Source organism: Amphiura filiformis, chromosome 17, assembly GCF_039555335.1.
Source record: "Amphiura filiformis chromosome 17, Afil_fr2py, whole genome shotgun sequence".
In the NCBI taxonomy this organism is placed as follows: domain Eukaryota; kingdom Metazoa; phylum Echinodermata; class Ophiuroidea; order Amphilepidida; family Amphiuridae; genus Amphiura; species Amphiura filiformis.
In genome coordinates this window covers 20,400,306-20,425,497 of record NC_092644.1, presented here as the reverse complement: position 1 = coordinate 20,425,497, position 25,192 = coordinate 20,400,306, and the positions used below count along the sequence as shown (strand labels likewise).

The following is a 25,192-nucleotide window of genomic DNA, read 5'->3' as shown; positions in this document are numbered from 1 at the left end:
TATATTTGTTAATAGCAATTTATTTTTTCAAAGTACAACTTGACTAAGTCAAAAACAAACAGATCAAAAGAATCAAGACAAATTGTATTATATAGAGAGTACATCAAATTTTATGTTACACATATTTTCTCAATTATACATGGTTACTTATTTATGAAAATTAATTGGCATTAACCACAAAGATACCAACTACAGTTACTACACATGATTTAACAAATCCGACAAATGTTTCAGCTTATACCCATCGACAGCCTGGGATCTATGAAAATCACTATGTTCCTTCTCGGTTACACACTTAAGAAACTTATGTAAACTTTCAAAGCCATAATGTACAATATCTTAATATGAATTTGCATATATTTTTGTCAAATCTGACTTTTTGGCAATGTAATGTATTCATTGTTCACACATATCCCAAAGTTTTTTGTAGGAAATTTTTAATTCTTCTGGTAATTCTTCCGACATAAAATCCACACAGCTCTGTACCGGTAGCCAAGATAGCAAGGTTTTTGTTTTGTTTGTTTTTTACCTCATATTTTAGCTGTTACCACATATTTTGGCTTATAATTCTGGGTGAATAAAGATTTGACTGAATAAACATGATTTTTTTACCAGGTTCGCCTGAAATTGTACATTATAGCATTATTCAATCGTAACTTTGCTTTTGACTTAATAACTTTATTCTAGTATCCATATGGGTAAAATTATGTATGTGAGGAGCATGTGTCTTGATGTATTCATGTGTAAACATTCAGCAAAGAGACTGGTATTAAGATGACAGTCATGACACCTTAAAATCATATATAAAAATAGTACTAGAAAGGTACAACACAAAAATCTGAGTAAGTGAACCAAATGTATTATGTATCTGAATCAAAAAGTCTCTTATGTCAACATCAAACTCATCCCCTTGAATCCACAATAATTGTCAAATCTGGACTCAATGTTACCAATGAAAGACTTGCTTAGCACAGCTGCTTAGCATCAGAATTCCCAAACTTTCCCAACCCAAACCCATCATATACAACACAAAACTGGGCATAGATTAATGATGGTTTTAGGAATTACATGTAGCAAAACATTTGGGGTACATCTTCTGATGGATTGCAATGCAAACCCAGATGTGAAATCAATCCAAATTTTAGGAAATCTTACATAACTATGTATACATGTTATATTTGATTAACTATTGCTTCATTTGCTTACCAAGTCTGGCTCAGTTCACAAAAACCATCATGTTCCATGTTTTGCTAATGTTAATCACCATTAAATAGCGAGCAGATGATTTACAGACTAACATGGGCAAGCTTTAAACAAATCAATTGCAAACATGGGTGGAATAATTAAAAATTTTCTACATTACCATCAACATTTCAAAAGTACTTATGCTTAAATCCTGTAAAAACATGTATGTTTGTCACTGTAAAACATGTTTCTTTAAAAAAAAACTTGAGAGAGTTCAATGGAACACACAAAATATCAATGAAACTCTAATTGCAAAGTATACCTCCCTCCCAATCTGAAACACAACTTTTTTGGTTTGTACCCAGTAACACTTAACATTTCATAACATGGACAAATGTCCATTCACAACACTTTGTAGGCAATTTGAACAGTAATAAACACGATATGGAAACTGCCTAGACTAGCCTTTTTATCAGCTGTTAAAACAATTTATTCAATTTGGAAATTGGCAGGACGTTCCATCCTGTAAATCAAGGGAAATATTAAAGTGGCATAGTCTTTACCTTGATGTGTTCACTTATATTTCAAATTCATCTTGAGTACAAAATGTAACTTCAAGATGGTACTACACTCCCTGATAAATTTTAATAACTACACACTGGTAACGAAAGTTATACGTATATTATAGGGGCAAGGAATCCTCTTTTCTTATCATAAGTAACGTACCGCTTGTTTTGAGTCACTGAAATTCCAGTGTATTGGATTCCTTGTCCCTGTAATCTACATAACTTTTGTTACCAGTGTGTTATTATTTTTTGAGAAAAATGCAAAAATAGTCACCAATTTATCAAGGGGTGTAGAACCACTTTATTAAAGAAACTTCTCCACAAATGCCAAAAGAATGACAATATTAGGGCAGACACAACCCGACCAGGAAATGCTGTATTTACAAAGCAGCAGACTTTCAGTTTTTGTTTTTTGTATAAAAATATTATGTGACAATTACAATATACATGATCTGATACAAACACATACCAACTGAATTTAAACTGTACTAGCAGCAAATATTCCAGCAGGGGTAAGAACAAGATAAAATTAGATTCACAAAGGTATTGCTTTGAGACCCAGCCATGTATAAAAACATATCGTCGTTGGGCAGGAAACACCTCTTATGTCCCATTGTTTTTCCGGCCCAACGACAATACATGTGTATACCGCTTTGATAGAATGCAGGAAATGCCATTATATTTAGAACAAGCGGTTCCATCTTGTTGTTCCACTTACAATAATGGTATCCGAGTGTTCTACATGTATCAGGCGATAGATTCACTGCAGGGTCTCAAAACAATACTTTTATCCTCATTTTTAAACAGGTAAAGCGTAAAATCATGTTTGGATGCAATTTATGTCAAGTTACGGCCAGTTTTAATAAGTTCATTACAATGCACGATATTGGCAAATCCATCAAATTCATGGCATGTAAATTAATGTAAAACATCACGCTGTGCCCATACCATGATGTAACCCGCAACTCTATTGTGCATTCAATATGCAACCAGTCATACTCTATTGCCTCGCAGAGCAAGAACCAATGAAATTAAAGGGAAAAAGACCAACTTTCAGAGTATTCAGAAGATATCAGCATATTGCATTTTGAACCTCCTCTTCTTTAGGAGCCCTGATTCGTCGCTGGAGTGTTTGCACTTTAAAATCCTCGGCCCGAACATACCCCAACTCTACTAACACGTTTTGCATAGCCAGAGTAACATAAGAAAATGGGGCTAAACCGTACTGACGTTCGTATTCCTCAAGAGAAAACAGATCGGAATTGGCGTGGGCTAGGTAGACCATTTCACAGGGCGGCTTCTTCACAAACACATGCGAACTGGCAGAAATGGCATTCAGAATGACCAACAACCCCATACCTGCATCCTGCAATTGCGTGGCGGCAGCCAGAAACTTTAACTTTGTCACCGCAACTTTGAGCGATGAACTCATGCTGCGGGTAGTCAGGTGGTTTGCAACCGGACCGGGCGAGAGCAAAATGGCCGTCTTTATATTCCTGGTAGTAGCATGTATCAGACGCCTGTCAAAAGACGCTTTTCTGCTCTGTAAAAGGCAAACAAGACACCACATCAATATCAAGTGCAACAAAAAATGCCACACAAGTTACAACACAGGCTGAAAGGGACAAAGAGTTAAGTTATATTCCTGCAAAGGAGGGAGATCACTGCAACTTCCGATAATAAAAAGGAGCTGTGCAATTTGGCCAATGTGGTTACACTGTTTACAAAAAGCTGGGTCACAGCTGCCAAACTTTTTCCCCAACAAATAAAAACCTAATATTACCTCAGGTATCAACTTCAACCAACCTCTACAGCACTTTGGAACCTCTCTTTTACAATTTAACAAACCTGTTTAGGTATCGATCACTGTCCTCTACTGACACAATCATAAATACGGTTTGTGTACTTTTATTTGCATATATTTTCCACACACATGTACTTGCCAGGGTTTGTGAACTGTTTTGAAATACCAAAAACTACAAAAACAAACAAATCACACCAAGTCCGACTTAAAGTGCGCTAAAGCATCCATTAATTGTGTCGTTTTTGGTTTGAAGTACTCTCGCTGAACAAGCCCGATCTTTACAAGTTCCTCTTGCATTTTTTGGTTGATGTATGCTGGAGTTGGCATCTGAAAACGTTGTTCATATTCCTCCGCTGAGCACATACCAACATGCTCTGGCATTGCCAGTAGTGCAGTCACTTCCAAAGCCAGTTTCTTAACAAATACGTGAGCTTTGTGCGAGATGCTGTCCAGCACAACCAATGACCCAAATCCCTCTCTTTCGAGTTGACTTGCTGCTGCACAAAATCTGGCTTTGTTGACTGCTATCTTGAACGAAGCGCTCAGGCTTCTCGTTGTTAGGTGGTTTGCAACTGGGCCAGGCGAGAGTAAAATGGCAGTCTTTACATTCTTCGTTGTAGCGGTTTTCAGACGCGAATCTAAGTTCAATTTCCTGCCCTGCAAAGGCAAACAAAACACCAGATCAACATATAAATTGAAAAAACTTGTTCTGCAAAAAGACTACTTATACTGTTACTGACAGGGGTACAACAAGATGATCAAATTCCTTTGAAACTGAATTCAAACTACTATTTCCTACCAACTTTATAAACCTGGAGTCAATTAAAACCAAATTCTATGTCCAGCACCAAATTTGATTTACCACCAGACCACTTTTCTTTTTAGGAAATGTTATTCCGGAAAGTGGCTTTCAGAAGTGGACCCTTGAACAGCAAAAAGACCAGGAGGATATGAAAGCTCTGAAAACTCAGCCTTTGGTGTTTTAACTTTTCGTTTGAAGTACTGCTGCGGAACAAGTCCCATCTGAATAAGCGTTTCCTGCATTTTCTCGTTGATGTAAGACGGAGTGGGCAAATTGAAGCGTTGCTCAAATTCCTCGACCGAGCACATACTACCATGCTCTGGAGTTGCGAGAAGTCCCGCTATTTCCGGTGCAGTCTTTTTGACGAACACATGAGCGCTACGCGAGATGCTGTCGAGCACTACCAACTTTCCAAACCCAGCCGATTCCAGCTGATTTGCAGCCGACAGAAACCTTGCTTTGTTGACAGCAACCTTGAAGGACGAACTCATGTTTCGCGTTGTCAAGTGGGAGGACACTGGCCCGGCTGCCAAGAGAACTGCGGTCATCACATTCTTTGATGTGGCGATAGTCAAACGCCTTTCAAAACCCATGCTCTGCGTCTTCCTGTCCTGTGAAGACAAAATGAAATCATCATCAGACAAGAATACTAGCACTATGGACCACAATGGCCTCATCCCAATGGTATAGTTCAATAACCTCAATTAAACAATCATTGTGCAAAATTTGACCTCAAGTTGCAGACTATGAATTTTTGTACCCAAACATCATTCAATGAATGAAATCATCATCAGACTAGCACTATGGACCACAATGGCCTCATCCCAATGACATAGTTCAATAACCTCAATTAAACAATCATTGTGCAAAATTTGACCTCAAGTTGCAGACTATGAATTTTTGTATTCAAACGTCATTCAATGAATGTAATCATCATCAGACAAGTATGCTGAATACTAGCACTAAGGACCACAATGGCCTCATCCCAATGGTATAGTTCAATAACCTCAATTAAACAATCATTGTGCAAAATTTGACATCAAGTTGCAGACTGTAATTTTTGTACCCAAACGTCATTCAATGAATGAAATCATCATCAGACAAGTATGCTGAATACTAGCACTATGGACCACAATGGTCTCATCCCAATGGCATAGTTCAATAACCTCAATTAACCAATCATTGTGCAAAATTTGACCTCAAGTTGCAGACTATGAATTTTTGTACCCAAATTTTCAAACGTCATTCAATGAATGTGCAAATGTATTGGGGTTAAAGAACTGTGCCTTGATAGATGAGTATGTTATGGATCCTAATGTATCTAGTTCAATTACCCTCCCCTCACAGGTACCAAGTATCAACTGAATGAAATATTAATCAACCTGCAACCGCTACCATAAAGCTTTCAATACATGTACACCATTAACTGGGCCTTGCATACTCTCACAAATTCCTCAAATAAGCCTGGGTGATATATGTGCCTATGTGGGGGTACAAGAGTGTGTGGGATGTATAATTTTCATGGATGTTAAGTATGTTTAGATGTCAAGCAGTGGAACTGAAAGTTATTCTACCACAAGAGACAATTATCTCGCTCCATTTGTGTGAATCCAAGTAGCGATCAATAGCTGGAATTGTCGCTTGTGACATTCCTGTCGGCGATTTTGAAATACTGTGGCAGCACAAGTCCTTTAGCGATCAGATCGGCTTGTAACTGTGGTTTGATGGAGGCTGGGGTTGGCAAGCTAAACCTATGCTCGTACTCGTCGACGGTGCACAAATCACTGAACTCCTTCACTGTCAAAATATCCACCATTTCATGCGGTAATCTCTTAATAAACACGGGGCATCCGCTTTGCCTCCTGGACCCGAGTCCCGACGGTTCCACTAGACTGCCCAGATTGGATGCCTGTAACTGAGCAGCGGCTGCCAGAAACTTGGCTTTGGTCACCGCAACCTTAAATGAGGAGCTCATGTTTCTGGTAGTCTGGCGTGTGGACACTGGTCCCGGTGCCAGTAACACCGCTTTCATGGCGTTTCTTGTGGTAGGCATGACCAACTGCTTATCGTACACAGCTCTCTGTCGCCCCCTTCCCTGAAAATACAAAGAAGAGAGGCGGTTTGGTTTATTTGAAAGGTGTACGCCTAACAAGACTGGATGTAAACATATATCATGGCAACTACATACATAACATGCCAGGCCTGGCCACCATGTGACCCTTCTAAATAAAACATGCAAGGTCGGTTTTTTTTAATCATAAAAAACAAGTCTGCAACAGCATCAAATATTTTCTGAGCATGTGCATGCTATTGTAACTGAAGCTGTTTTTGGCCCGAAAGTAATTCTTCTGGAACAAGTTTCCCCCAAACCAGAAATTCCTTCATTGCTGGGGTTATATGACAAGAGGGCGACAGATAGTACCGTGTCTCATACTCCGCTGCAGTACACAAATCACAATATTCTTTCTGTGCCAAGATCTCCTCAACCTCTACTGGTGGTTTTTTAATGAAAACATGACAAGTATTTGATATTTCTCCCAAGACCACAACAGACCCTAGACTGGCTTGTTCCAGTTGGTTGGCAGCCGCCAGAAATTTGGCTTTCGATACGCCAACTTTGAAGGTATTACTCAGGTTTTTGACAGACTTCTGATTGGACACGGGTCCCTGGGCTAGCAGAACCCCCGACATGATCTTCCTATTTGAAGCTATGTTGAAACGCTGTACGAAACTCTGGTGCACTCTCTGTAAGGAATGGGAATAAAAATGAAACAAGATACACCAGTCATTCTCAACTGAAATAGTTTTCAATTCCACACTTTTCAATGAAAATTCATTTAACAGACCGTCAACATCTTATAACAATGCATCAACTGTATACAGGAAAGCTTCAAACCATCAAGAGACTTGCTAGGGCATCCAAGAGCCATTTTCATTTCATTTTTACTGAATGCATTGATAATCAGTTTGACCTCTCAAAATATTTCCTTCTATTATTACATATTTGGTAAGTTTTGAGAGTTAAACTTCCCCTTGAATCACACCACCACATTTGAGAGTTTTTTTCGAAGTCTAGTGTAGCTAGTTTGCTAGTACTGATTGGGGTACTGGTAGTTTGTTGCCATATTTGTTTGTGGACCAGGTATTGGAGGGTTGAAAACTTGATCATCTCTCTTTATTGGCATATTTGTTTGTGGACCCAGAATGGGCAGGTTGTGAACCTGATCATCTCCGCCAGGCCCAACCAATCCCTGCGCCAATATTCCCAACGAATGCAAACACTCCCTCATTTTAGCTGTAATTGTTGTCGGCAAAGGCATACTGTATCGCCTTTCATACTCGTGAGCAGTGCAAAGTTCAACATTGTTTGGCGATTCCAGAATCGCTTGAGCCTCGACTGGTGTTCTTTTCACAAACACATGTGTGGCTCGTGAAATTTGTTCCAGTATCATCATCCTGCCCAGGTTGGCATCCTCCAGTTGCTTAGCTGCCGACAGAAACTTAGCTTTGGACACCCCCATGTTAAAAGCTGCACTCATATTTTTCACAGTCAAGTGCGTGGAGACAGGGCCAGCGGCCAGTAAGACGGCAACCTTGATGTTCTTGATGGATACCACCGAGAAGCGATCCCTGTACCCGCTTTGCTTCCTTCCCTGAAAGGACAAAAAGAGGCTCTTGATGACAAATTTTGAAACCAATTAAGAAAACAAGTTGAAACCAATTGAGTGCAAAAACGCTGACACCAACTGAGTACAAAACACTGACACCAATGGAGTACAGAGGGGTAATGGGACCTTACTTGGTGTGGTGTATTTAAAGAAAATGTTTTCTGCCAATTACAATACAATATCATACTGATATGCCACAACATTGCCTAACTTAGCATGACCAATGACCTATGTTTGATACATAATACTGTCAGTAAAGACTAAACATAAACTTTGCCACCCAATGACGCATATTATTCAGTATCTGTATATGCAGGCATCATTGATTCATCTTGCATTGAAGGACTCTGTTCACTGCCACTCTGTTCCAGGTAGATGGGTACCACCGGTGACACCACTGACGGCACCATTTGAGTGGGTGATAGAATGAACCTTTCGGACGGAACTAGCCCGCGGTCGATCATGCATTGCTTCATTTTTTCCGTCACACTCACTGGTGTGGGCATGCTGTATCGATCCATGTACTCCTCTATGGTACACATTTCCTGGTTCTCCTTTAACTGCAATGCATCATGAATTTCAGAGGGATGTCTTTTCACAAACACGTGAGCTTGACTCGAGATCTGATCCAACACAACCAGAGTGCCCAGGTTTACAGACTGCAGGTGATTTGCTGCTGACATAAATTTTGCTTTTGACACTGCCAATTTAAAAGCTGGGCTCATGTTTTTCACCGTCAGCCGCGTTGATACAGGCCCGGGAGCGAGAAGCACACCAGCCATGATGTTTTTTATTGACGCCATTGCAAAACGTTCCTTAAATCCACCAATTCTCTTTCCCTGCAATACAAAAGTAGTAAAAAAAAAAAAAGGTCCTGGATGAGAAAAGAAAAAACCTAATGTGCATCTGAAGCAACCTTTTGTATCATATAGGTACAATATACATGTACTAAATACAGTATACTGAAAAATTAAAAAGCATGCCTTGTGCTTGTTAACATTAGGACCAAATGCCATTGACACTAACTAACACATCAAAGAGCTCCCGTAACATAGTCATCAGGACACCAAAAAGTGACAAACCACATTGATCAGCGTCCCAGCGAAGCACCAAACTTGACACCACCAACTAAATAAAAAGCCTGGTTGCAGGAACAGCATAAGTAGTAGACCAACAACATAAAAAAGTACAAAAATGCTCAAGGGGTACGGCCGGGTTAAATATTAGCAACGCAGTGAGTGGCTCCGGACAAAGCAGCGTCTTGCTTTTAGCCTCTTAATTTAAAGCAAAGATATGTCACAACTTATGTTAACATTAATATTTAATAGATGCTATTGCTAAGCTAATTATATTCCTTAACTATCTATTGCCAATGAAGGTAAACAATTACTAAACATGTTAATCAAATTTACATAAACATCATTTTCAAAACAATTTGATGTCTTCCAGTTAAATATGTACAATGTACATCCTTTCCTAAATATTTTTCCCTGACACAACTATGATATATTTTCACATCTGTAATGCTAACAACAGTACATATCTGTAATAACTTATTATTTGACTTCATAGTTTCAACACAAACATTTACAAAAATTTTACAAAACAGCCTCAAAATAAGGAACACTGCAATTCAAATTTCAAAATACAATTCTATAGACACTGATGACTATGACTCCTAAATCTGACATGTTCACATGTAACTGTAGCCGTTCTTCCTTTTTGCATGTATACAATGTACGGTATAATACTTGTTCTTGGGGTTTCTCTATTGCTTCAATTCCAGACATTTATCCTGTAAAAAGTGTGGGAGCTGATTGGCTTATGGTGACATCATACTTGAGTCAAGAGAGATTGGATGACATTCATTGGTTTTGATCTCTGCATACGCTTGTGCTGTGATCATAGGCGCGTGCCAATACATTAGGACAGTAGGTCGCATGTCATGAATTGGTCATCTTTTGTGTAACATAAATGTAAAATGAGGAAATTATCACCAATTGTGTTTCACTTCAACACAACTTTTAATAAATACATTTTAGACCATTATAAGTATATATTTCTGGAAAGCTTATATTACAAGGATGCCAAATCAACAAAATTTAACATCATAATACAGGGTGGGTAAGAAATATACAGGGTGGAACATCAACAAAATTAGCATATTTCTTGGCACAGTGAACCCCATATTTTACTTTTCTGAAAGCTATGTAGCTCAAAATAAATATGGATTCAGAAAGACATTTCATGGGCCCTTCAAACAAATTAGGAAGAAAGAGTTTGGTATCCGTTGTGTTAAACATACAGGGTGGTCAAAAATTGTAAAAAAATTTTACAATTTTTATGACATTTATCAACCAAAACTTTTTTCCTCCATTTCTGGTACTAAAACTAATAGCATAATTGAATTCCCCATCAAATTTCCTTAAAAATATGTCTACTTTTGAATAAGCAGGATGACTCAGGCCAAAGATGGGCCATTTAGAAATGTCAGAGCATTACGTGTACACTTTGTACAGTAACATATAGGAAAAACTGTCTTAATTAGCATTTAATTAGGCAATTAATTAGTTACATCTTTTGTTACAGTTGATCTATTATGAGGTAGATCTACAATACAGGATGATATATGTGCAATTTGTGGTCCATGCTAGTTGTACTTTTTAAGATACAAAGGTTTGAAGTTTGCCATATTTTCACAATTTTGTGTACAACTCTATGGGGCTCCCCCGCCCCGGCTCCCCCATTGACACATCTTACATATTGAAGTATAAATCTCAAAGTAGTTGTCCAATTGACTTGGGGTTTTTTGTATTTGACAAAGAACATAATTATCTACAAAATGACACCAAACTTTCCACAATAGGTATTATACTTTTAGAATAAATCAAACTTGAAGTGTGAAGAAAGGATTTTCATGTTACGGCTCCTCCATTTTTGGGTGACCAATTTGTGACATGCGACCAGTACTACAATACAACAGGATGTACTACATCCAGCGTTCGAAATTTTGGTTGTCCGGTTGCCCGGGACAACTAAAAAAGTCGCCGGACAACCAAAAATACTGATTCTGTTGTCCGCCGGACAACCATAAATCTAGCCAAAAGTCACATTTGTAGGCCTACGGACAACCAAAAACTTAGACGGACAACCAGAAATTGTAATCTGGTTGTCCGTGGGACAACCATTTATTTTTCCAAAATTCGAACACTGACTACATCGCTTTCATACAATAGGGCGCCAAGGGTGGTAACTACTACATTGCTTCATTGACAGATGTTTAGCACTGGTCTGTGTAAAGGCTTTATTTTAAAACTCTGGATGGAGGGGGTACTGGGACGAGCAAATTTTGCAGGTATGTGCTGCAGTCCACAAAATACTCGGCAGATCATACTCTTAGCTCCTATGATATCAAACTAAGATCAAGATTCACAAACATGCCATGTCATGATCAGCAAGACCAGCACAACTCTACTTTTGAAAATATTTCACACAAGTCACAATTCAATTACCCCACACAGAACATCATGAATATTCACACATCTATGGCTAATTGGCTATGCAATAATGGACATTTTCACCAATTTATTTATACTAAAGCTCAATTATTCCATTAAAGGTTTCATTTCTCTTTAAAATGTTCCGGCTTAACCATTCCCATGCGCATCAGATTCTCTTTGATGGATGGGGTAATGGCTGCAGATGGGGGCAGTCCAAACCTCTGGGTATATTCCTCAATTGATGCAAGATCTGCACTTTCACTTCCAGCCTGCAAGAGCATGCTCGCCTCCTCCGGTGGACGCTTCACAAACACCTCAGCCTGACGGTTATTATTTTCAACAGTCGTAAGCCAACCCAGATTAGACGCTTGCAACCGATTGCATGCCGAGACAAACTTTGCCTTGGTCACAGCTACATTAAAGGCCATGCTCAAGTTTTTCAGGGCTTTGTGTGTGGCAACGGGGCCTGGGGTCAGCAAGACGCCCGACATGATCCCTCGAGCTGTAGCCAGCGCAAATCGCTTGCCGACATTCCTGTGCCTAGTGGTCCCAGGTGATGACTTCCCCTTCCCCTGAAAATACACAAAATAAAACAGGCTCTTTGTCAGAAGATTATCTACACACGACTACTTTTTGTAAATCTTTCCAATGTAGGTGATTATGAACATGACACATCACAGGGAACATCCAGTTTAAGGGATCTGATTTCAATGTCACTGAATATAACAAATAATACCAATCCAAACATTAACAATCAAGAACCTGTTTTGTTTTGCCTTGTCCCTACAAATGAATTACCACCCTCTACCATTTATTGACAGCGATGCTGTTTACAAAGAACAAACAGGAACTCAAGTGGGAGTCATTGTATAACAACTGATATCTTGTGAACGCTTCACATAATTTCCGAAGCAGAATTCACATTGCTACATGTCGAAATGTTGACCACGTTGAAATGTTCACCATTAACTAGACCAGTTTCTACCAAATACGCCCTCGTTTTTGACGAAAGATTGTACGACGGTGTCTTCATGTTGAACCTGCGCTCGTATTCCTCCAGTGTACACAGATCCGAGTTCTCATCCAGCTTCAACAGTTCCCATGCATCCACGGGCGTTTTCTTTACAAAGACACTCGTCTTCAGACCGCCCACATTGAGCATGTAGGTTCCCAGGTTAGCTTTATGAAGGTTACTAGCAGCTGCTTCAAATTTGGTCTTAGTGACTGCCAGGTTGAAAACTCTCGTCAGGCTCTTGACGGCTTTGTGTGTGGCTACCGGCCCTGGAGCCAGTAGAATGCCGGACATGATGTTTCTCAATTTAGGGGTTGCAAATCGGCTTCTTATTGTTGTGTCTCTCTGGCCCACACGCCTATTTTTCTGTGAAATAATAAAAATGAAAATGGTCCTAAATTTACAAACAAACCCCTTGTAACCCTTGATACATGATAATTTGGCGAGTCTGTTTGAGTTCTTTTAATACACCATTTCATTATACTATCAATACTACATCATGTATATTTGTGGTTTGGGTTAGTAACTCTACTGGCCTACAATACCAGTTCACAATACCAAGTTTATCAATCAGAGATGCCAGTCAGTGTTGTCAAAAATGTACTTTGCCTATACATTTGTACAGGATCATCCGAGTAAAATTTCCTGAAATCAGGAAATTTCAGGAAAAGACTGGCAACACTGATCAATACAGTCAAAGAGTCAACTTTAAGAGAACATCCTAGACTGGCCCAACACCACCAGGATACCACAACCAAGAGCATTTTTTAGCAGTCAAATTTCTGCACCCCTGAAAATGAATCAAAACTAGATCCACTCGACTCCTGAGGACTATCCTGCTGATTATCCGCCCCTGCTGCTGATGACCTGTCCGTCTCCTGCGGAAGCAACTGTGGCAAGGTCAACCCCATCTTCACTAAACTTTCCCTGACTTTAGCGGTAAGATTGTACGATGGTATCGGCAGATCATACCGATATGTATACTCATGAAGAGTACACAGATCTTTATTTTGTGGCAGCTCTAACAGTTGTGCCAAATCTGCTGGGCTTTTCTTTACAAACACAAGAGGAGCCCGTGCCCCCATGGCCTGAACTGATATCAGGGATCCTATGTTGCTGTTCTGAAGTTGTTTTGCAGCAGTCTCAAACTTGGTCTTTGTTACAGCAAGGTTGAAGACGGAGCTCAGACTCTTCACAGCTTTGTGTGTAGCCACTGGACCAGGGGCCAGCAAGATCCCGGACATGATGTTTCTCAGCTTTGGGGTTCCAAAATAACGCCCTAGTCCACCATGCTTCTTTGATTGTCCACCCTGCATGAAAAGAAAACAGGCATCTGTTGTTTTGCACTGTAAGTTGCAGACTCCTTATAATAACAATGAACTATGCTGGTAATGTTCCTTAAAAACAAAACACGTTTTTGTTATAATACGGACTGAAACGGCAAGGAAATTTTGTATCAGTATCAGAAATAAACCACACAACACAACATTCAAGAAGTATTCTCCATTCTTTCTTTATTGACATCATCAACAGCTGAACAATAATGTAAACAATGTAACATTTCAATTGGGAAATATCACAATCACATCTTTCACTGAAACTCTTGTCCAAATCATTTACAACGCATATCACAATCACATCTTTCACTGAAACTCTTGTCCAAATCATTTACAATGCATCCAACACATTGTCTGTCCAGAGATAGACTAGACCAAGCCAATTAAGATCACAAAAGAGTTTCATTGTTAGCTATCACAGGAAACTAGAAAAGGCAGAGTTCTCCCAATTATGAATGCATTCGTTCACTCATAAATTTGACTGTAGAGTGATCGCATCATGTTACATTGCTTTACTTCATAAGCTTTGTACATCCTTAACATTAAAACCAAGAATCAAAAATCAACATCACTACGGTACACATACATCTAAATTGTGATAAATATGTGTGAAATTTGCGTCCATTTTGGATACACAATAAAGGAAACTTCAAAGTTAAGTCATCACAATCTTAAACAAGTTTCCTCAAATTATGGGCTATTATGTCATGCCTTTTAATAGGGGCCATAACATTGAAAAGTTTGCATATATGTGACTACACTACAAAGGATTACCTGATTCTATCCTCGAATGCTTGTGTGCATTGTGCTCCACCTCGCCTCCGGTCTTGCTGACTCACTCCGCATGTGCAGGGTAATGAAGATGATACGTGGCTTTGCCTCAAACAGCGAAAGATGCTCACCAGTTTACGACGTTTGAAAATCATACCAAAACATTTTTTCTTTGCGTCCCAACCAAAAATTTTGATATAGATTTACCACAAAGTTTAAAAGAATTGGCAACATGTTGAATGCAGTGATTGAACTTTCCTTCCTGGCTTCCCTCCAATGAAAGAATGATGCCGTCCATATAAACAACCGGATGATCAACCGTTTTGACACTAATATAACTTGCAACACTGGCTAGGGCTTTCCATGAGACGCCTTAAGACTGTACATGTGACTTGACATGGATTGGTGTTAACTTGGAACTAAACCAGAACTTCAAATAGGGCAAGGCTTGTTCATATCGAATTCAGGACTTGGAAAAGAGCACCGGACCTGCCACACTAACGAACCAACATCAAACCACCATCAAAATGCAGCTCTACCCTAAGTCTAGATTCCATGTTGATGTTAGGTTTTACTCAATAATAGCCTAAACCCTAAAGTGCCTTTAGGAAATGTTATGTTCGTTCATTTCTTTGCTAACGAGGTGGGATTTAATGCTAAATATTATTTGTTTTCAGTGACAAGGTCCCAGCACAGCACATGACAAATTCTTAAGGAGTCTCAGTTGTATACTACAAGGCCTATGAATTTACCTGGTAATTTTATGTATACTGGCTTGATTTGCACCCAATTAGAATCTAGGAAAGAGCTAGTATCACACACAAAGTTCCAATCGCACAGGATTATGTTATTTGAAGGAGATCAACAGCTCAACGACGCCAGATGTTTTCTGCGCAACAATGCTCAGGTGTACAGATTTGATATTTCTCTGTTAAGAGGAACTTGGTGTGGTGATATTATCTCTGATTCCATAGGCCATTTTTAGTAAAATGAGATGGACATCTGGAGTAAATTGGGATTCAAGAATGTTGCAAGTATAGTGACAGACCAGGATGATCAGATCTTCACATTTTGTTTTATTTGATTCAATAGACAGCACACTCAGACCACCTGTTCATCTGACAATATGTTATTTTTTCAAAGAATTGTTTTTTCTGTCTTTTTTCCCTTTTTCAATCCATATGTCCATCTCAAACCTGATTCAAATTCACATAGACTACCGTACTACATGTATGCAAAAAAAAGATCTCTGAAATCTTGTTTTATTTTTTAGTATGCACTTCAGATCAAATACACATGTGCAAAATACTTGTCCCACTTTCAACCACTCTTTTACCTTTTTTTAGGGGCAATTTTTCATATGTCGTGAACGTAATCCTGCCCACTGGCACTAGTACATGTAGTTCTAGGTGATCTTGATCAGTTCAATTTATTGATGCATACACTAGACACAGAAAATATATGCTTTCATCGTGTTCAACAGTGTGAATGAAAAGATACATACATGTAAGTAGGTAATTTGAGAACAGGTGTTTCTGTAACACACATACCGAATAAAATTTGTTTTGTCAGAACTTGAAAAACTTTCAGAAATAATCAATGAGCTTCTTTTTGGCATTGAATTTCAGGTTCTGTGGATTCATTACACTTTTGAAAGCATGCATTTTCTTGCCTGCATATCATTAACACAGTTCAATCAAGATCAAAGAGGGTCATTGTCGCATCATGGAGAATGTCCCCCTTTCACCAAGACTGATCAAAGGCCTTCACTTCATTATAAAACATTGCCCTACCAGTACAACTAGATGTGCTTTGATGATTAATGAATTCAAGGGCAGTGATTGCTCTTACTTTTTTTGACAGGTGAAATGTTTTTGTGCAAGTTATTAAATTGTTAATGTTATTGTTAATCGTTAGAAACCAAATGTTTGCTGTTCAACTTTCCTGGCCCTTCTACTGAATCCCAACCTAAATATTGTGAGAACCACAAGCAATGCAACTTCTTTTTCACATTTTTGTTGCTTTAGATCATTTGAAAAAGAAACCAATCCACTAACAGGGCCAATTGCACCAGTTACTTGAGAAAGGAGTCATGTTTCTACAGATTTTGATGAAAATCACACTCCTAGCCTGTGTATTTTCCCCATTGCCAAATACTTTTTCTCCCCAGGGTTACTTTAATTATAACAAAGACCACAATCCCTCATTTATTTGGATCTCTGATTGTTAAAATGGAGATTATCAACTTGAAAGTACTAAATACTGATATTCTTTATTTATTTTAATTTAAAACTGAGGTTAGTTGAACTTGGAACAGGATTATCAATATCAAAATTTGACTGATGCACTTGCTGTATTGTGAAGGCCTTTGACATCAACACATAACACATATTATTTAGGAAACATTTTAATAAGAATAGACGTATGAAGATGATTTCTACTCATGAATGTTAAATGAAAATAACCATTGTAACCGCACAAAATGACAATGTAGTAAGATTCAAAAGTTGGCTACATTTTGCAGTCAACACTTCCAATTTTCGGAAGCGCATATCAGAAATATATCGTAAAAATGTTCATCTGTGCATAAATTGCCCCATAAATGACTTAAACGGCTATGACTCTTTAAAATGACCAATAATGAAGTGCGAGGAACTTGACTATTTGTAGCTAAGCGCTGGCAATGTAATTTGGTTTTAGGAGAAATGAAGTTTGGAATCTTTTTTTTTTTTTTTGCTCTATGCGGCACCCCAGGCCTGCATGTAAATAAAGGAACATTTTATTCTCAAAATCAATACGATTCGGGCAAAAGAGGGCTAAAGTGCTGTAGAGATAGGATTGCAGTAGGAGTAAGGGTTCTTGTCTGGAGTATGGCATCATTGTGTTGCAATCAAGCAGTCTGGAAATCTGACGAGATTTGGTCATGTGACAAGTAGGCAGTTTCTTTTTTCCTTTTATTTATGCCATCACTAAATTCAATATTGATTCAAAAATGTAGCATGTTTACTTGTGTTCTTCAACAATGCAGTAATATCAAAATGACATATGGTCTGCCATGCTTACTTGTTTTAGGTCGATTGCATCACAATAGTCCTGGAGCATGAGATTTTGATATCTGAATTTTTTTTATTTCAACTACATCTAAGATGTAACATTTTGGTCTAATAGAATTTTGTTTATCACACCAATAAAAGTTTACCCCCTTTCCTTTTCGAGATCATCTTCATACTAAATATGCCTTGATGATGGTAGCAGAGTTTTATCACAAAACTTAGGTGATCGTTTTTTTCTCAATTTTCATCACAAGTTAAATGTTAGGTAACCTTCTGTAAGTATGGCCAAGTAATTTAGTTCACAATTTACTTCCCCCTGCAGAAGTACAGATAGGGGCTTACACAAATTTATGCATATTTTACAGGTACCACTACTAATCTGAAATTGGTTGAAACCATGTCTGTGACAGGTACCTCTATTTGCACCAAGGCATAGCCAAGTGCTAGCTCTTGCAAGTTGGCTTGTAATCACAAGAACTGACCCTCTAAGTTTCACTCATCCCCCTTTAGGTTATAAATCTAGGGCTAAAAAAATAAAATCCCGGGAAGCAAACCAAACTTCCCACCATTTGTGTTTTCGTGCAGAGAAAGCCACAAGTTCCCTCGAAATTCAAAAATTTCCCTCCAGTTACCAATATTTCCTAGAAAGGAGCTTCCCAAATTCCCCCATTTTTTTCCACCATGGGCTTGTCCATGTTTGCTAGAACAGCGATAAGATTTTTTAACCTCTTCTGTTGTTTCAAATTCTTTTCTCTGATGTGGCATGCAACAGTATCCACACTGAGACTAAATACAGGGAATCCAGGGAAAGATTCCATCATAGAAAATAGTAAAAATACCAAATTATTTCAAAAGCTTTTTTTCCAGACCCATCTAAGAACTGTGATAAAACTCTGCCCCTCATCATTCAAGACAACATCATACATGGATGAAGACACTTACCCGACTTGGAGATGATCCTATCAACTGTCTTCTAGCTTGTGGGGCGCACGTGATGGACCAGCACCAGGGGCGGAAAGCGGAGCCGGACTGTGCTGGCCATAGGGGGAACTTGCGCCTGGTGAACTTCCTCCTTGTGATTGTAACGTTTGGACTTGGGCTATTTGGGGCATTTGGGACGGCGAACTTGTTGCTGCTACTTGTTCTAGCCATTGCTGCTGTTGGGGGCTTAGTTGTTGACCGGGTGCTGCGAATCTGTGGAGCAGAGCATGATTAGAAAGTGTTAATTTTCATCAAATGAGAGCCTGGCTTTAATCACCAAAAAAAATCAGTTAACTAACAAAATTAAACAATCAAAACTAGACGGGAGGAACCCCAGAACTGTCCAGTTCTAATAAAATCTGATTCTCGATAATTATGTACATTGCATCTATTCAATCACCGTGGTGTGATCAGCTAGATCTTGAGAACACTTGGCCTGTTTGTGATTTCTTCCACATTTTAATCTTTAATAAACAAAAATAAGAGAACAACAAGAGTGCAGCTTCTTTACCTGTTAGGTGACTGTGAGGGAGATGACTGCCATGATTGCCTTTGACCTCCTCCCCGGCTTCCTCGCGAGCCCCTTCCTCTCCCTCGCGTTTTCTGTCCCATTACATTTTGTGCTCTCATGTGGAATGTCTGTGTATGTTTTTGCAACAATTGAATACTACCGAAAGCTTTCTGACAGGTTGCACACTGGTATGGTTTAGGGGCCATTGGCACTGGGTATCTTTGGGATGCCCCACTTGGGCTACCCTGTGATGCTGTCGGCACACTCGAGCTGAAAGCTTGCAATTGTGCTGAAGCAGCACCGAAAGGCGACGTTGGTGGTGAGCCCATAGGACCCGCCATACGTTGAGCAGCAGCTTGAGTTGCTGCTTGCTGTTGTAATTGTTGTTGTAATTGTTGTTGTTGGAACATCATCTGCATCTGAGCTGCTTGCTGAGCAGGTGTGACATCAACAATGTCATCACTGTCCTCGTAACTAACTGTCCCATCAGAGGATTTATCCTCCCCTCCTGGAGGTTCTTGTTTTATGTTCATGGCACTTCCTGAACCAGGAATAAGTCCTATCAAATCCATTAAGTCACTTCCTGGTTCTGATTTGATATTCATACCTAAACCCATACCAGCGGCTTGTTGTTGTTCACTGGGCGTTGGCGGTTGACTCCCTTGTTCACTGTAAGTTCTTTGTTCTGTTCCCTGCTCATTGCCTGACATACTTAATTGCATTGGTACTGGTGTGTTTTGACCATCTCCGTTCAGTTCGCCTTGACCACCGCCTCCTCCATCATCACCATCTCCTTCTGAAGCTAGCGAACTTGCAAAGCCTGTGTTGGAGTCATCTCCAATTTGAATAGCCCTGTCGACCATAGGAAACATTGGCATTCCTGTTTCCCCAGACACGGCCATTTCACCCGGCTGCCTGAGATTGCTAATTTTGTAGGCTTGCTGTAGTGTACTGGTGGCATAATACTGGCAGCCGGCGGCATCGGTAACATCTTGCAGTTTAACAAGGACTTCACAGCCTGTTTGGGTTGCCAAAGCATGTGCCTGGAAAGATTATATCAGAAATATAAGATATTACTACTAGTCACAGAATAAAAACACAAAAGAAACTTCACACGACAGATGGAACATTCCAATCAATGTGCTTATTTTAAAATCTATGGTTTACAATTTTACATTGTTTTTTAAGAAATCTGATTCCCTAGAATGGGTCAATTTGCATGGTTATTTCTAGAAAATTGAAAACACAGAATTTAACTTTTACAAAACAGATAAATTTGGTATCTACTTTCATTTCATAATCTTAACTTCAAATGACTGGCTCAGATCAAAAAGGCTATGCAGATTCAGGTTTTCTCTTTGTTGCCTACACAAAACAATTGTTTCATGGCCTGATGGTTAGAATTTGTAAGAATGCTTACTTTCTGAAAAGGAAACACCAGCAACCTGATATACTTCATTGTCCCCCGAGTAAAATTTATTACATTTTCTACAATTTTGCAAAGTTCCTAAAAAAACATTTTTCTGTGTTTTTTAATATTTCAAAACCTTAATCAAAACTTACCTTTTGAAAGATGGTCTTTCTCAGGTTGTCCTTGACCCATTCCCTTAGTTCGTTATTTTCTATGAAACGCATGATGCTGGTAGGTAATTCTACAAAACATATTTGTTTGTGTTTTTTAATGTTTCAAAACCTTGTTCAAAACTTACCTTTTGAAAGATGGTCTTTCTCAGGTTGTCCTTGACCCATTCCCTTAGTTCGTTATTTTCTATGAAACGCATGATGCTGGTAGGTAAATGTACAAATTTGTATAAAAATATAGGAAGAATCTTTGGTCTGGTAGGCAGGTAAGGGAATGGAGTTAGCCGATGCTATGAGTACCTGGTGGAAAAATAATAAGTTACAACACTTAGAATTAATAATTCCTCCTAAAACTGTAATCAGAGTTTGTTGTCCTTGAAGCCACAAATTCAGGGTCGCCCGTCGGTCGGTAAACTTTTCGCCACATACAAATATTAAAGAACGAAAGCTCACCATAAAAGACAACATGGTATTAGACAATTATTTCATTTGGCATATCTTTCAACAAGATTAAACAACAGGGATCCATTAGGGAACAATTGAATACCACCAAAGTCCTATAAACAAAAGTCCTTGAAGCCACAAATTCAGGGTCGCCCGTCGGTCGGTAAACTTTTCACCACATACAAATATTAAAGAACGAAAGCTCACCATAAAAGACAACATGGTATTAAACAATTATTTCATTTGGCATATCTTTCAACAAGATTAAACAACAGGGATCCATTAGGGAACAATTGAATACCACCAAAGTCCTATAAACAAAAGTCCTTTCGTTCACTTGGGGGGGGGGAAATCTTCTCATTCTACCACTTTTTAGACTTCTCCGTAGTCCACTTGCCAACTGTGCATACTCTGGCTATTGCATTTAAGCTTAGATCTCTGATTCAATTAATTTGTGCACAATTGTTAGATTTTCACATCTGATCTTTTCAGTCACTGTACTCCCTCTGTTTGTCCCAAGTGGACTACTGACTTTGGTATTGCGACTACTGACTTTGGTATTGCGGTTTACATGCTTAACACGGCTGTCTATGGATGAGATTGTCAGATTTCTGGCCTACTAAAATTGGCCATGATGTAATGCATCTTTAAATGGATCTGGCATTGGTCGCCCAGATCTCGTAATGCAGTCAATGCATTTTAAGGCGCGCGAGTGTGATGGCGCGCGAGTGTGATCGCGCGCATAGAGCTCACCTTAAATCACTTTACCGAGTGCGATTTATAGCGCACCTTGTTTCCAAGCAGTGCACTTACTGTAAAAATGTTGCTTTATGCCATAAAAGTTCGTCCAACTTCGCCAAAGTGCAGAATTCAGCATCATTGCAAGCTTTATAATGGATGAGTGGAAAAGTCATATACTCAAACTGACATTTCATTTCAAATGAGTTCAAGTTTAGGCCAAATATCATTATATTTATCGAATTACTGTAATATTTCGGCTATAAAACATAATTCAAGGTCCAATTTTGGTCACTTTTTCTTCGACTCACGCCGGCAGTTCAGTGAGTCTTGTTTATATTTAAACTGACCTAATCTGAACAACAGAGGGCAGGCAACATTTTGGATTTTTTTTGCATTTTCGTATTTTCGGGCGTTTTTAAAGCTTCTTGTGCCATTTTTCGGGGGAAATCTCGCTTTTCTCGCTTTTCAAAATTTAGGATCTCGTTTTTTACTTCAAAAAATTGCGTTTTTTGCGGCCTAGTTATAATTTTTTGTTGGACATGGTATATTTTTTCTGACTTTGCTGGAAGCTTATTTCAAGTGGTCATGGTGGATTTTACTGCGGAGGATCCAGTTTTTCAACGGATTGAGACAGACAATATGCACGAGGTGTTTCTTACCAAAATTTACAAAATTTCACCGATCCCACGCTTTACGATTATTCGTCAGTTCTGTGCATGTGATGTCATGCAGTGGGTGCGTGGGGCAGTGCTGGGAAATTTGCATAAAATGCTTCTTATCTGAATATCAAAGTGCAATAATTCAAATAGCCCACCTAAACTTCTTACCGAGTGCAAATGATAGCACACCTAAAATCCTTACCGAGTGCAATTAACAGCACACATGTAGCTCGCCTGACTATTTCCAGGAGTGCGATTTGTAGCACACCTGCTTTTTTCAAAATTCATTGACTGGTTATGGTTTAAATTATCCGGTCACTGCCAACACAAAGGGCGGTATCGTTGTGTCTACATGGTACACAACTATACCGCCCTTTGTGTTGGCAGGAACATTAAACTCTCAGTAGGTGCATAGCGTGTATTGTACTTGCTTGCGGTTTAATTGGATCGATAAACAAGGTGTGTTAAGGGACTTTGCCCTATCAAAGTCCCGTTTAATATTAAAAGTCCATAGTCGATTTTTAACTCGGGCTTTCGCGATTAATAAACTGGCAGATTCTAAAATTAGAATTGTTCAGTATTGAAGTACTATTATAGTAGCGGGGTCACAGGAAAATTTCAAAATGACAAAATATGATTAATTTTGCTTTTGTTGGAAAGGTTGTGTGCAGAAACAAAAAACACTTTTTGAATCGTTGAAATTCAAGTTACAGCCCAAAACGTCTTTTCTAAACCAATTTCTTGCGAAAAGGCTGCTAATTTGGGCAGTTTTTATATTTTTAATTTCCAAAATGCCATAAATCAATAATAAGTATCCTTGCAACTCTTGAAATTGCATATTTTAGGAGTACTAGTGGACCTATTTTGAAATATGAAAAAATAAAAAGGTTAAAAATGTATAGTTTTCACGTAAATTGGTCGAACATGGCAGAAAATGCCCCAAAATGCCATCGTCATCCATTTTATTTTCCCAAATTAGTCCTGCTAATTAAATTAATATATCTCCCAAAGTATGCAGAAAAAAAGCTCAAACTCCCATTGATGACCGATATGATTTATGGACTATAGACATACATTCACAGAGCGGCAGACTTTGTAATTAGGATTCTTTAGGCCTATGGATAAATAAATTATGTTTTACTGTTTGATATAACATCATTCATCTCTTTTAGCTCCATTTTCTTTTGTCTTTGTTTATTTTATCATCCTTGTCCATTTTGCCCATCTGGTTCTGGGTCAAAGCATTACAATACAATGTATGTTGCATTCAATAATATAAGCCTGCCTACATATACTTTTACTGTCACAATTAATATAATTATATAAACTTTTTCATAACCATTTTATACTAGTATTTTGATGTAATAAATATCAGGATAATTTCGAGTTCAACTGAATGCGTTCATCATGAATAATAACATATTTTTATATATAAAAAATCGACTATGGCATAGTCTAAGGTCAACCATGAATGATCCTAGCATTTAGGTCTAGGTCCAGGGACACTAGAAAAAAAATTCTTAAAAATTAAAAAATTTTTTTGGTACCCGGGCAGGGAATTTAGAATTCTCGGGCGGGACTCGAATTCCCTGGACTCTCTCACGCCCTTAAGGCTAATGGAACTCGATTGTTAGTTTCCTATTGACCGCCCGCATCACTTTTTCGATTTGACCAAAACTTTCATTATTTTCATAAAAAAGTGAATTATCTGAAAATTGAAATGGAAATAATCAAAATTGAAACTCTCAAAATGTCTGACATCCCCTGCTGATCATAATCAGCAGTTTTTCTTAGTTGTAGGGGTAGAGGATGTAGTAAATAATGGAAATTTAAGGATTACCTCATCATGTTTCTAGTGATTACAAAATTGCAAATTTCTTTTCATTTTAATGACAAAATTCAAATTTTTCTCAATCTGTTGCAAAATGTCTGTAAAGATGATCTAAGCATTAATACCGGTTTTGAGATGGTCTTTCATCAACAATATATACTTTGGTTAACTGGTGGGGAACCTAAATTTGGAGAAAGCTGTTCATAAAATCATTGATTTTGTTGACATAATGGATAATGAAAAGAGACCGAATAATGAATAATGAAATAGCGACCTTGTCCTTTTTTTCAAACATCCAATCGGAAACTAATAATCGAGTTCCATTGGCCTAATCAACCCGCAATAAAAATGAACATGTCAGACAACACTGCCCCGTAATAGTACACTTGATTTTGAAGTATAAATAAATGCATGGTTCCGCATTGTTCTAACATTTGCTCTGATTGATTCTCGCCATTTAATGTTAAGAATGCACATGTATACGTGATCTTTGTATGTAAAAGTGTTAAAAAGACAAGAAATGCATATTAAACCAATTTATTTTTTAATAGATAAATTTATTTTTTAGTCAGTAGTGAACACAAATGATAAAACTTGTGTGGAAAAAACTGAAGTGCCTCTTGTGTTGTTTTGACATTGGAAACCTGATGGAGCTTTATAGGCCTACAGGGAGATTTATACCTAAGAGCACAGCGAGGATCTCCGCTTGGGACTCATTAATGCAGGGATCCCGGAACTAGTTAATG

General features: G+C 38.5%; 1 protein-coding gene across 4 annotated transcripts; it reads right to left on the bottom strand.

Moving 5' to 3' along the window:
- Positions 1-4: 4 nt before the first annotated feature.
- On the bottom strand, positions 5-20,864 carry LOC140137442 (uncharacterized). Of its 4 annotated transcripts, none has more exons than XM_072159097.1 (4): positions 20,754-20,864; positions 19,191-20,233; positions 18,641-18,892; positions 5-4,968 (listed from the first exon to the last, which is right to left on the bottom strand). In XM_072159097.1, the coding sequence occupies exons 1-3, from the start codon at positions 20,823-20,825 to the stop codon at positions 18,661-18,663; spliced, it is 1,347 nt and encodes a 448-aa protein (XP_072015198.1). In that variant the 5' UTR covers positions 20,826-20,864; the 3' UTR covers positions 5-4,968; positions 18,641-18,660. The 4 variants fall into 4 exon arrangements, with proteins under 4 accessions (XP_072015198.1, XP_072015199.1, XP_072015200.1 ...); XM_072159098.1 differs by having other exon boundaries at positions 5-4,212; XM_072159099.1 differs by having other exon boundaries at positions 5-3,294.
- Positions 20,865-25,192: the final 4,328 nt, after the last annotated feature.

Bases quoted from the DNA above. Each gene is read 5' to 3' on its own strand.
- LOC140137442 (XM_072159097.1), bottom strand. From the start codon at position 20,825: ATGCGTTTCATAGAAAATAACGAACTAAGGGAATGGGTCAAGGACAAC. The intron at 20,234-20,753 runs GTAAGTTTTGAT...TAATCTTTCCAG, and splicing joins GAAAGACCATCTTTCAAAAG to GCACATGCTTTGGCAACCCA. The intron at 18,893-19,190 runs GTAAAGAAGCTG...TCTGCTCCACAG, and splicing joins CCCTCACAGTCACCTAACAG to ATTCGCAGCACCCGGTCAAC.